Below are 13,984 nucleotides of genomic sequence, written 5' to 3'. Positions count from 1 at the left end.
GGATTAACAAGGTTTGTTTTGGTTAAATGGCCTTTTTTCGGCTTTGCGAAGGGGTTAATTGAGTTTGGCATCCGTTTGTCTTGGGTGTGCAGCCCGTCAAAGACGTACGCAGCTTGGTTTTAGTGGCATTTGTTTAATTTGCATGAATAACTATCATTTCTCAAATTGAAAGCCGTCCTTCAAACTTCATACCATGATCACTTAGAGTTTTAACCTCCAACTTGCAGGCTTTTGTCGTGCTACACATGAGTAGTACTAAGTTGTGCATATGCAGCTCGTATTCGTAGGTCAGGAGTGTCTTTTATTTCCAATCGTAATCTCAAAACAGTGTGTTTGTCCTTCTGTAACGTTTCCAACCAATTTCAATGAGACTGGAAGACACGACTGTTCTTGAATATGACAAGCCTTCAAGACTATAAAACCGGAAAAGTGATTCTAGCTTTTAAGACTTAAGATTTGTTTTTATTATATCCAATACTTTGTTTTTTATCCAAACGATGGAAAAGAAAGCCATCTTTACTATACTTCATCATGGAAAAGACGTGCCCGTTCTTCATAAAAGAAATTATTTAATGGATGTCCGAGTAAGATTCGAAACTTTCATGAAAAAAAGTTGAAAAAGGGAAAAGAGATATTAAAAGAGATAAGAGAGAAAAGGGATAATGAATGAAAGAAAGAAAGAAAGAAAGAAAGAAAGAAAGAAAGAAAGAAAGAAAGAAAGAAAGAAAGAAAGGAAGGAAGGAAGGAAGGAAGGAAGGAAGGAAGGAAGGAAGAGAGAGAGAAACGTGAAAGCGCTGACTCGCTGAGACCAGTGCCCCCCTTCACGAAGACATAAGAAAGAAAGAAAGAAAGAAAGAAAGAAAGAAAAGTAGTTAGAATTGCATTCTGGGTAATTGATTGGTCTCCAGACTCCCTCTTCCGGCTGGAGTGTGACGAGTCGTATTTGCTAATGTTTTTCCAAAACACACAAAGTGAACAAATATGGACTCGAATTTAACGTGAATTAAAGCATAAATACTCACCATTATGGTAGTAAAAGACATGGAGTCGTGAGTACAAGTGTCTATTAAGGTCTTTGTTCAGTGTTTTTTTTTTAAATCGAGATATCTACCGTGTTTTTTTGGCCTTCCTTTCCAGCACCGTTCAAATGCGTCTGTACACCTTGACAAAAAGACAATTCGTCTTGGTTTTTGTTGCTTTTATCGTCGCTTTTTTCTGCAGTGTTATCATTGGAATTGCAGGTTAGTATTTATACTTACCCTTCATTTTTACCCTTTTCGTGGTTAAACTCTATTTATTCAAACAGCGAGATAAATAACGTCACCACAGCTGCAAAGTCGAACGATAAAAACGAAAGTTAAAGACCAATTATTGTTTTTATGGAGAAATAATATGAACTCATATTGTTTCTCATATATATACAATAAATTAATTTTTCCCAAAATACTTCGGCTACAGTTTTCCCGCTTTTTTCTGACTGCTAAATGCTCTATCGAAGCGTTAGAATATCAATCACCAGTTCTTGTCGAAGAGCAATAATTTGGAACTACATTTTTGCTGGTTTATTAAAAAATCAAAATCCAGCATTATTCAATCTATGATTTTACTCATTGAAATTAATTTATTGCGGGTTTTTTTTGTCGTTTTTTAACTCGTGTGTATACTTATTTTTCGAAAAATACGCTTCGATATTCCAAAGTATATATTGAATTGCATTCGATTATATTCGTACATTTATGAACCTTTTTGGCGGTAACATTTACATATGAAGACATCGTAATCGTTGTTGATCAGGTTGATTTAGTGAGAGTCCTGTTGTAATGCTGTTTTAACTACCCATAACAATTATATAAACGGCTCTAGATCTATGTTTTTTTTCTGTAGACCGTTTTTATAATCATCTTGAATACTAAACATTACTAGCCTAACGGGAAAAAACTATAATCAATACCTTAGATACCTTGCATTTAAGGTGTCTCACAATCTCAAAATTTCAGGAAATTTATTTTTTTTAAGGAATCTGTTTAAAGATTGTATTGAATATCAAAGCACCATTAAATCTGAGAATGTCTTTTTGCTGCTGATAGTATGCATGTTTTCCTGCTAGCAGAACTTTGAACTTTTTATTTATTAACACACATTAATAGAAATAAAAGAATTATTACAAGGATATAATTATGGAAATTATAAGAGCCAATGATTTACAATTGAAATATAGAAAAAAGAATAAGAGAAAGTGTGTGTGGTTGTCGAAGGAGTAAAATACTTTCTAGTCGACAGCCACTTACTGTGATTGATTATTATAACATATTATGACCAAGAGCCGATTTGGAAATATACATAAATATTTACACTTAAATATTTCAATAAATAAAGAATAACTATTTACAATAGTACTTTCAATGAATTAAGAATAATAAATAATCATTGTTGTTTATAGCATACATATGTATACATATGTTCTACATATATATACATATATATACTACTATTTTAAATTTTTCTTAAAAAGAGATAGAGAATTGAGCTTTTTTATCGTAATGGGAATTGTTTCCCAAATTTTTGTTATTAAAAATTGGAATGTAATCTTTCCATAATTTGTTCTAACTAAGGGACAAAGGAGATTGTCTTTTGAAGCATAATGGGTATTGTATTGATGTTGTTCTTTTGCAAGTTTAAGCATGCCAGAAAATATATCTAGGACATGTGTCCTATCATTAAGGATTTTAAATGCAAGTTCACTTGCCTTGTAATAAAGGATATTTTGAAATGTTAATATACTTAATAATTTATAGAGGGGGGCTGCATGTTCATAGTTATTACAGAAGAAAATTCTTCTCATACATTTATTTTGAGCTGTGAATATTTTAGTTAAATTTGTTTTGTACGTATTTCCCCAAGATAATATCCCATATGCTAAGTACTGTTTAATAAACGAGCAGGAGTGTTTTATCGGGTATGAAACACGAGGCGTAGCCGAGTGGTTTTAGACCCGATAAAACACGATCTGCGAGTTTATTGAACGGCTTAGAAAACTCATGATGTATGTTCTCATATTGTACTGAATTCTTTACGAAATGAACCAAGTTTGATAGAGAAAATCCAAGTTAAAGTTTATGCAAATGAAGACGAATCTATATCCGATATAAAATCACCTTCATGGTCATGATTTCTATTGTGTTTTCCTCATGAATTATTAATGAGTTTTCTAAGTATGGATAAATTATTGAAAAATATACATCTCGTAATGTTTTCAAATTAACATAGTACCTTAACTTATTAATCACTCCGATATTCTTAGATATTTTACTGTGTACAAGTTTGATTTGATATTCCCAATTAAGATGCTGGTCAATATAAACTCCTAAGTATTTAATGTAAGGTTTTTGTTCAATTTGAGAGTCTCCTAAGTTGGCTATTCTTGGCAGAGAAAATATTCTCTGTCAAGAGTTGTCAACGAGGGAGACTCTGTTAGCAGGGAAACATGCATGTCTCCCAGTCTGGCAAATTCTTTTTCTAATATTGTTATCTTTTATTTTTCATTAGGCCCTCCCATCATCTCAAGTAGGAGTTACAGTGCTGTTCATGAATTAAACGTACCACAAAAGAAATTACTGGTAAAACAGGATTGATATTTGATTATTACTGTCTAAAATATTCAAATAAAAAATGCTCCCCCCTCCCCCCCCAAGAAACCAATGTAAATGTATATGTAGCATAAGTAATATTATATAAATAATGGGATTTAGTCCTGGTCATCTCATAATGACTCTCTATCCAATAAACCAATGAAGTGGATTTTTGTAGTGAAGAAAAACCATTGAAGCACAACAGGAGAGAATCGACGACCAACTCTACTCACGTACGACAGGGACTGCAGAGATGGAGGGAAGAGAGAAAAACCATTGAAGCACAACAGGAGAGAATCAACGACCAACTCTACTCACATGCGACAGGGACTGCAGAGATGAAGGGCTTGGGGGGGCCTATATCCCTCTCACCTTTTGACATACTAGTCTATTATATTTTACAATCTTAGCCTCCCCCTCCCCTACCTCCACTTTCTAGGGTGGTCTGTAGTCCTCGTACAACGTTGAGTTTGAGAATCAAACTTGAGCATTCTCATCTCTGCTATCTAATATGCTGTCATCCCATTTCAGACCATATATTATTCCCCTGAGTATTGTTTCTTTATTCTCCAACTTATACTTTGTTTTTTTTTTTCAGACTGGTCCATATGAGATAGATACTGGTCTACTGTCATCTTTCAGTCAGCAGATATGGATCCTCTGTAACTTTAAAATTAATGGAACAAAGAGTGGTAAAATCTTAGATGCTTCTTTATTTTATTTTAATTCTTTGTGAACAGACACCAATTACAAGAACACTGTCATATAGAAATAAAAAAATAAATAATAAAAAATATGAATAATGTTGAATAATTATTTCTTAAAGCAAAACAAGAGTAATAATTACTCCTGTTTGCTCTAAAAAATTATTGTAATTTAACTCAGTGTTATGAAGGTTTAGACTGACATTCTAAAAATTTCGACGTCTCCTTGAATTCAGTGTACTTATTTGGTTGTCAAGGCCGGTTATATAATAATGTATCAATTAAAGATGCTTGGGACTAAAATTAAACTACAAATGTAAATCCCAGGACCCAAACTGACAAATTATTGGAGAAGTATCCCATGTGTTCATTGATGGCCAATCTTTAATTGATTATTAATAGATTAATAATTTATGAGAGATAACTAGCTAAAAACTAGTGTGATCGTGTAATAACGGGGTTTGGATCTAATGGGAAGACATGTTACTTCGCCGTGTACTTTGTTAGATTAATCATTCACAGTGTGTTATTGGATATATATTGTTATGAGGTAATCATACATTACATTCCTATGCATTCCTATGTTATGATCTAATCATTACTACAGTGAGCTGCGTCGGTGTTTCTAATGAAACGGTAATGATAAAAGGGTTAATTTTACACTGTGAAAAGATAATCATTAATGATTAATGATTATTTACCTACAGGTAATTCCTTCGATGTCAAATTCAAGTTGGGTGTCGAAATCCGTGGTCGAGTGAAAGACACAAGCTATCATCGGATTGCAACATCCTTCAATAGGACAAGATATGTTAAATGTAATGAGAAGGTAAGTATCAAGTAAATACAGCTGATCATAAAGAGTACATTTTAACCTTGTAACTTGACTTGAGTATGTATTTGGTGTTGTTTTGTTTTGGCTATTATTAGGAGTGCAGTAACATGGTCATCTTACACCTTGGGTTTATCGACTACCCATCGTATGCCGTAAAAGTCACGTTTGATGGATTAAACTTCCCATCTGGTATATACTTAGATGATGTCACATTTTCTGTAAGTAATACGAATAAAATAAAAGTTTATTGTGTAGTTCCAAAAATCATCCATACGCACCGCACAGAGGAATTTGGAATTTCCAAAGAGTAGGGGGTCAGAGAAAGAACAAAAATTACAGAATTTGTATGGAAGAAAATTGGAATTTCCAGGGGGTAGGGGGTGTCTTAAAAAGATTCTGCCATGAGGAGGGTATGGATAACTTTTGGACTACACATTTGATATGAATTTATTTATTGATAGGTGAGAAGTGTTCCATATAAAAAGCCGTCCTCATAAATACATGTATATGTTTTATCCTTTTTAGCTGAAGCACTATAGTTCAGACTTTACTCAAGTGGAGATTTGGTTCAGATTTGTATTCCTAGTCATGGCCTTTATATGTACGGTGAGTCAAAGAATGACACAAAATGGCAGAATTGTGATGTCCATTATGAGGGTGTTGATGAAGTGCAATGATAATGATGACAGTGATGGCATGATGATGATATGATGCATGGTGATGATTACTTTGATCTATGATGATGACAGTGGCTCTTCTTCCACTGTACTCCAATTTGAATTTAGAAGTTGATAAGGTCCTGTTAGGGGTAAATTATGACAAGCTACATGTCCTTGAAACAGCAACACAAGAACCAAACAACAGACTTCTTTAATGAATTACCAACAGTGAGACTGCCTACTTTTGGAAATTGACTTTTTTTAAAACTTCGATTTTCTGAATTGAAATTTAATGCTGATTCCAAATCTGGAAAGAAAAATAGGGTGTCCCTAGCTCGTTTTTGAGATAATCAGCATTTAATGGGAGGCTATGCACAAGCTTTTGGAGTAAAAATTGCGCCACCGGAAGTGATTAGAAAAAAATTACAATTCATAAGATAATAGTTATTTTCAGACTATGTGATTGCACGAATGAAGGCTAGCCAATCATTCTACAATAATACCTGGATATTTTCAACAAAAAGACAAAGATACATTGATTTGTCATATTTTGTAGCTTTGGTGCTCTTAAAAAATCTCATAAACTCGAACAAAAATCCCTACAAAAATCGATTTTTTCATGTGTTACTGATTTAAACTTTTCCTAAAATGTTGATATAACCTAGATTTTTAGGAGTTTTTTCTAATGAGCTATTAAAAAATAGAGAGTCCCGTGCAAAATTTGAGGGTTTTGCCCTGTTGAAGCTCAAAGCGCGTATGGTTCTTCAATAAAATCTTGTAGATCTCTCAGCGGTTTTTGAGCGCGTGCACATCATGGGCTCTAATTGAACATTCAAAAGTAGGCAGCCACCTTAAGGGGTAAAATTCTGACAAGTTACAAAGGCGGTTGTGAAATTCAGACAGAGGATGTGTGAAACTCCCTCTAATAGAGCCTTAGTGATGACACATGATAATGATGATAACTTGTTTGATAACAGCACTGACAATGATGAGAGTTTTGGATACTAGCTGTAATTTTATTCATTGTACGTAGTGAAGCATTCGCGATACTAAAACTTCTGTAAGAAAATGTACAAATCTCAATCTAAAACAACACTGGTCATGTTTATTAAAAGTTTACTAATTTTTTCCACAGTGTTTGTTTGCTTATTCTCTAAGAAGATTCTCCCTCAAGCACTGGTCTATTGAACAAAAGTAAGTATTTTCTTATTTTTACAAAAGTAAGTATAGCTTTGGGGATCAATAATGATGTAAAAGTAAGATCAAAATGTCATAATGGGTTACCTGTGGATGACTGATCACAGGCAACCCACCTGACCAAAAAATCCAGAGTATAACTCGTATAATTACTAACAAGTATCCCTAAGGATGGAATACATTTAATAATTTGGGTTGCCTGTACTTTGAATCCCTCTTGAATGCATTTAATAAATTGGGTTGCCTGTGCTTTGAATCTCTCTTGAATCACATTCATAATGTGTGGTCCTCTTATTCATTCTGCTTTGTTTTTTTTTAGATGGATGTCCATGCTTCTTCCTCTTCTTCTTCTATACAATGGTAAGTTAACCAAGCGATAATATCAGTGATGCACCATTAACACCGACCATTTGTTTGGAGAGAAAATGTTAGCCATATGTTCAGAATCAAGAAAATTTGCAAAGCTGAGGTGTCACTCTTCCTCGTGAAATTATTGATTTCCAGGACATCAAATGAAAAATAATGTTGCTAATACACGTTTCATAACACTGACACAATAATTCATGAGTTTTATATTTTTATTCAATTTTTACAAGCTTCATGACACCTCAGTTTTGAGGTGACATGATTTCTACATAACTTTTTCAGATCAGCTCAAAATCATCACTTAATTGGCTGTTCACAAATTCATCGTTTCGTTTTTCGTTGTTTTTTTCTTTCCAGATCCATTGTTTCCCATGCACTTCCTGGTCAACAGCTGGATTCCTGCCATGTTTGATTCTTTATTCCAGGCATCATTCCTTTGTGCACTGTTGTTGTTCTGGCTGTGTGCATTCCATGGAATTAGACAGGTACATCACCTACCATTATATAAAAACCCTTCAAACATTAAGTGAAGCAGGACATACAGACCCAACAATTCTTCTTAATGTGATGCTGGATTCAGGAATCGAACACAACCAAGAGTCCACTATTGCTACACCACCCTTAAGGCCCATATTTGTGATTACAACAGCAGCCATGTTACAATACAATACAATACAATACAATACAATACAATAAACTTTATTTAAGGAGAGAGAACAATTAACCCAGAGAGTTATCTAACACGTGTCCCTCACAATTGTTGTTGGCCAAAACAATACATTTCTGCCTGGATAGTTTTGGCTTCCATTGCTTCAGAATGAGTTTACCTTGGCACAAATAAGATTTTCTATCTCCATGACGTCACTCGTACAGTATGTGTAGGAGCTCAAGGCTGATGGTAGTGCCCTCCCATTTGTGGGTCTTGGGTTTGAGTCGCACCATGGATTTGAGGGTTTTTCTCTGGTTCTCCAGTTTTCCTCCCTCTGCAAGACCCAACATGCAAACTTCCAATTTGATCTATGACTTAACCATGCCATGACTTAATTACACCAACCCAGAGTTAGATCATATGTTTCGGGATTAAATAAAAATATTTCAAGGTACATGTAATTCATGTTAGATCATGTATTTTGCAGAGTGACAGACGTTTCTTCCAGTTCTACTTTCCAAAGCTTCTGATCGTCGGCATGCTGTGGGTCTCTGCTTTTGTCCTATCAACCTGGCAGCAGTAAGTACTGGTTTGATATTTACGTATCAACAGATACCTTTAGCATCAGGTTTACCACTAACCACTAACCGCAAGGGATCAGGCCCAGAAACATGCCTGCAAACACTCAGAAACACTTGGAAAAACACTCAGCATGTATGAAATTCAATTAATGCAGCTCTTCCAGCAACAACTTCATTATCAAGCCTTGCTAATTGTCAAACGTTTGACAGAAACAGACTGATATTGAACTGCTGTTTGGGGTTTGCTGTACATAACAAGACAGTGTGTTACGACAACAACAACAGTCTTTATTTCCTCGAAACATTTACATAAATAAATTGAATAAGTTATAAATATTGTGGAGGTGCAAGCGAACAACCTCAGAGGTTAAACGAGCTCTTACACCCTTAAACGAGTGAGTAATATTTACATATGTGTAAATATAATGGTCTAATAGCAAACTGAAGAGATAAATAGTCCATTTCTGTTATTCTGCTCTTTTGATGATCTACAAAAGATCTCAAAATCCAGGCTTCTGTGAAAATGTAATCTAAATTGTTCTCATTTTTTCAGACCCTCATTTCTCCTTCTACTGTTGGTAATATAAAGGGGTGTACATTTAATTCATTTACTTATTTTAATCAGATACAATGAACTCCGAGACCCAACTTATCAGTACAAGATAGACATTGGACATTTCATGGTATGAAGGAATATAATGAACTCTGTTATTACATATTGCTCTTTTACTCCGACGAAGGACTAGCGTCCGAAACATCAGTTTTTCATCTTTTCACGGTGTAAAATTTATCCTTTTATCATTACTGTTTCGTTAGGAACACCAACGCAGCTCACACTAGTTTTTAGCTAGTTATCTCTTCTTATTATATATTGAATAAGATTCTGACATCTAGTAATTTATTGTATTATTTATTCCAGGGTCTAAAAGTGTTCTTTTTCACCATTGGTGGCATATATGTGATCTACTTGATCTATCTACTGATCAGAGCATACAGTGAACTCAGGGCAATGCCTTACTTTGGTAAGATGTGAACATTTTGAAATTAAAAGATGGGAAATGGGAAATGGGAAGAAAAATATGGGATGTAGCATAAAAAATAATATTATAAAGTTGGATAAAATTGGAAGAAAATTGAAATTGTATGTGGGTCTGGGGGATATTAAATGTGTAGTTCCAGAAAATATCCATACCCCCTCCACACAGGGAATTTGTAACAGTGCCCCACTACTCCCAGGAACTTCCAGTTTTCTTCCTTACAACTCTGTAATTTTTCTTTCTTTGACCCCCCTCCTCCTAGAATTTCCAATTTTCTCTGTGGGTTGGGTATGGATATTTTACGTAACTACACAATATATCATATTACACATTTTTGGGGTGTAGTCAGATAGATATTCTTCCAAGCATGCAGAGGAACTTTAGAAAAAAAGGAAAATGGGAAATGCAAAATTGGGAGAAGAGTCTTAAAAATTAGAAATAAGGGAAATGCTATTGAAGAAATGATGGATAGAAATAATGTAAGATTATACCAGAATATTGCACACCCAATAATGGTTGATCCAATTTTTGATGTTTGTTTTTTTTCAGATCTGAGAATCAAATTCTTGACAGGCTTGATGCTGATTGTTGTGACAATCAGTTTAGTGATTACAGGCTTGAGGTTTGGTGCCGCAGTATTACAGGAGAACTTTGTGGCAGACTTGGAAACGCACTACAAAAACTATATCCTTTGATGTCTGTCATTGCTTTAGAACTTGCTAGTTTGTCACTGTGCATCAGAACAGCTGTTGCAGATTGATTTGTGATCTAACGGGCATAGCCAGGTTTTCTGCTGGAGATTTATTCCCCACTAACTCCAACAAATCCTACGTCCTTCACCTCCTGACAAACACACACAAGAATGTTACAAATAAGCTTCAATTCAGAAGGGGGTCATAGGCATCTTAAATAGAACCCCTTGGATCAGGTCAACCCATGATGTTGCTTCTGACCAAAGTAACGGAGCCAGGGACGGTGATCTCCAAATATTAAGTTTATTTTAGAAGGGGGTCGCAGGCACCTTAAATAGGACCCCTTGGAAGGGCCCAACCCATGATGTATGCTTCTAACGGAGTTGAAGTAACAGAGTAACGGAGCCAATGACAGTGTTTGCTTTAAGCATCATTTGATTTTATGATGTTAATGATAATGTGATGTCAGTGTTCGATTCTCCATAAAATTGATTTGATTCCTTAACATTGTTTACCTGCGGAATTCCTAACATTTTATGGACTTCTGAACTTCTATCTCTACACAATGGCATTTGTGTACTCTCCGTCCAAGAATGCTCTCTATGGTCAGTGAAGCATTTGTTATTTCTATCAACTGTGTGCTCTAAAGTTTACCCAAGACAGATTTGTCTTTGGAAAAGAGTTTAATAAAACGATTTTTTAAATATATTGATAGATTCCTACTTCCGAGAACCGTCGACTTTCTCTATGATCAATGAATCAGATGAAGAGGACCAAATGATCTACAGGTACACAATGAATAATGATGATGATGATGATGATGTTGGTGGCAATAAGAGTTATATTGAGGATGATTTATTATGGTAATGGTAATGTGATGACAATGGCAATGGTGATGATGGTGTTGATGGTGATGATGATAAAGTGGTGATGATGGAGGTGATGATGATGGTGGTGGTGATAATGATGACAGTGATGATGGCAATGTTGGTGATGGTGATGATGATGGTGGTGGTGATGGTGGTGATGATGGTGGTGGTGATGGTGGAGGTGATGATGATGATGTTGGTGATGATGATGTTAGTGATGATGATGGTGATGTTAGTGATGATGATGGTGATGATGATGATGATGGTGGTGGTGTTAATAATAAGCATTGTGAGGATGGTGTTGGTGGTGAATGTGTGATGAGGCTGATAATGATGGTGACATTGTTGGTGATGGAGCTGATACACTTATTTCAATAAAGTTAGTCACCTGAAAATCTATAAAGCTGAGGCCGACAAGGATTATGGGTAGAATCATTTTACACGTTCAATCGCTTGATAACTTTTTATGGACTTACGAATCTTTTACTGGTTACAGTCTCACCTATTCTGAGCATCATCGAGCTGCAGTTTGTATTAATAAAGCTTTGTATATATATGCTTTTTTGATATGAAAAGTTTCCCATGATGCTCAGTGATCTCAGCTTTCTAGGTTTTTGGTGACTAACTTTATTGAAATAAGTGGATAAGCAATGAAGATGATAATGACCATGACAACAGCATTTATAATATTTACATGTATATTATTATGACAAACCTAATCCTCTATCCTGTTTTTTACAGTTTTGATCATTATAACACACTTAAATATATCAACTTCTAAATTCTAATTCAATCTCTGGGCTTTCACTTAGTTTGGAGCCTAGCTCTGTTGTGATTGTCCCACGCTGTGATAAAACAGTGAAAAGCTTTGAAGATATTACTACTGATGACAAGTTTTATGTTTTTATACATTACAGTTCAAAAAAGAGCCAGGACAATTCTCCCTACTGCAGCTCCTCTGAAGATTAAGAATGGACAGACAGACAGAAAGAATAGTCAACCAAGAGGCAACAATCTTGACAAGTAGTCGCGTGTTAGGCCAAACAAAAAAAGTGTGATTCCTATTGCGCAACTGACCCTTTTTCCCCCCCAAATTTTGCCGACCCTAATATTTTTTTATTCCCAAATGCATTTCCACTGTTGTATCAGTAAAACAAATCCGACCTACCAACCCCAATATTATTTTGCTCATGCAACAGGAAACACACTTACTTTTTTGTTTGGCCTTAGCTTTTTTATGTACAATGTGTAACCATCTTGAGAATGAACACTTTTGATTGGCTTAAATAGTTGTTTTGGGTGAAACTTTGTAGTTAAACAAATTCATTCAATTAGGCAATGTTAGAATTTAGCATACTAGGGGTCATCTTTGTAATTTCTAATAAATGCATCACAACCACTCTCACATGGGAGTCCCTCCCTTTAGTGGTGTGTATCAAGATGTGAGCAAAATGAACCCTCATTACAATAGTCATGGTAGGAATATTTTGTTAAACTAATAATTAATAGTTTTGTATTAATTAATAATGATAAATATCTGGGACATTGAACAGTTCATTCCAGATGTTTGTGTCCTTGAAAAAGAAGGACTCAACAAAAGTCAAAGATATAAATAATTTATAATTATTCTATTAAAATGCTGACAACCTTCGATACAGCATATAGGGAGTTAATGGTATATGGATATATGTAGGATATTAGTACTGGTAGATACTAAAGAGTAGGCTGGATTGTTCAAACCTTGTCGACAACCCACAGAAACCTTAATTTAGTCTAAATTATAATCATTTTACCTTAAATAGAGGCTTTGCACCATCACGTGATGGCAGCCATGACGTGATGCAGGAACAATTGAATCTGGTCTAATCTGATTTACATGAGAAAGAATTCAGTTTCCCAGAAAAGAACCACTCTATCGCTGTTCCTCCTGTCGTGGCTGTCATCATGTGATGGTGCAAAGCCTCTATTGATTATGTTTCCTAGTTGTTGGTCATGCCGAGAGAAAAATAATGATTGTAATTTGTAATAAGTAAGCCAACTGCTTAGTTCTGTGTTAAATATGCTCTAATAATAAATAGTAATAGTATTAGTAATAATTAATACAATTTAATGATTATAGTGTGTAAGGACTAATTAGACTCTTGACATGTGAATTGCACTTAAACATGTAATATGCTTTCAATTCGACCCAGATGAGCTGCGCCACTGCTGTACTTGTGATGGCGATTAACAATAACAACAACCAAATGCATTCTGATCTATCTTATCACATACGTTATGTTTAACATTCCTCGTATGTTGCTATTTGTACCCAAGCAAGACCAGAATGCACCAGTTGATTGTTTTTTTCTTAAAATCACCCTGTACAAATGAAAAAACCATTAACTATCATACTTAATAAATATATAAAATACTTCTCTAATACTATGGATATACTGTAACACAACGAAGAAAGAATAAATGAATAATGTTAACAATAGACTGTTAATAATTTATTTCGTAGTGTGTGAAAATTGTCCAAAACCATATTTTTTCTGTTGAAAATTATGAATGATGCATTATTATGCAGTTTTGAAAATGAGCCGATGTCAATCAAAGCTTAGCCTTCTCCATAGGCTGCCCCATGTATATTTTCTTTTGGGATCCCTGTGTTAAATTTTATGGAAGAAAATAACTCTGATCTCTCATCATTTTGCCGGGGAAAGACGTAAAAATTGGCCAAAATACGATATACTGTAATTGTTCAAAATCAAAAAGAGGTAAGAC

General features: G+C 34.7%; 1 protein-coding gene across 1 annotated transcript; it reads left to right on the top strand.

Annotated features, from left to right (window-relative positions):
- The first annotated feature begins 920 nt into the window (after positions 1 to 920).
- LOC116302464 (transmembrane protein 181) lies at positions 921 to 13,695 on the top strand. The gene is made up of 17 exons (XM_089037845.1): positions 921 to 1,049; positions 1,138 to 1,241; positions 3,547 to 3,617; positions 4,228 to 4,321; positions 5,041 to 5,162; positions 5,264 to 5,386; positions 5,694 to 5,774; positions 6,963 to 7,021; positions 7,344 to 7,384; positions 7,748 to 7,875; positions 8,527 to 8,618; positions 9,246 to 9,303; positions 9,540 to 9,642; positions 10,207 to 10,341; positions 10,865 to 10,954; positions 11,065 to 11,137; positions 12,136 to 13,695. Exons 1-17 carry the CDS (start codon positions 1,027 to 1,029, stop codon positions 12,185 to 12,187), a joined length of 1,449 nt encoding a protein of 482 aa, XP_088893971.1. The 5' UTR covers positions 921 to 1,026; the 3' UTR covers positions 12,188 to 13,695.
- The last annotated feature ends 289 nt before the right edge of the window (positions 13,696 to 13,984 follow it).

Source organism: Actinia tenebrosa, unplaced genomic scaffold (assembly GCF_029948245.1).
Source record: "Actinia tenebrosa isolate PJP-AT-01 unplaced genomic scaffold, QUT_ActTen_1.0 PGA_scaffold5__44_contigs__length_20552954, whole genome shotgun sequence".
NCBI lineage: Eukaryota > Metazoa > Cnidaria > Anthozoa > Actiniaria > Actiniidae > Actinia > Actinia tenebrosa.
This window is presented reverse-complemented; position numbering and strand designations above follow the sequence as displayed.

Coding starts and splice junctions, on each gene's coding strand:
- LOC116302464 (XM_089037845.1), top strand. CDS start 1,027: ATGGTAGTAAAAGACATGGAGTC. Junction 7,022..7,343: donor CACTGGTCTATTGAACAAAA/GTAAGTATTTTC, acceptor GTTTTTTTTTAG/ATGGATGTCCATGCTTCTTC. Junction 10,955..11,064: donor GTCCAAGAATGCTCTCTATG/GTCAGTGAAGCA, acceptor ATATATTGATAG/ATTCCTACTTCCGAGAACCG.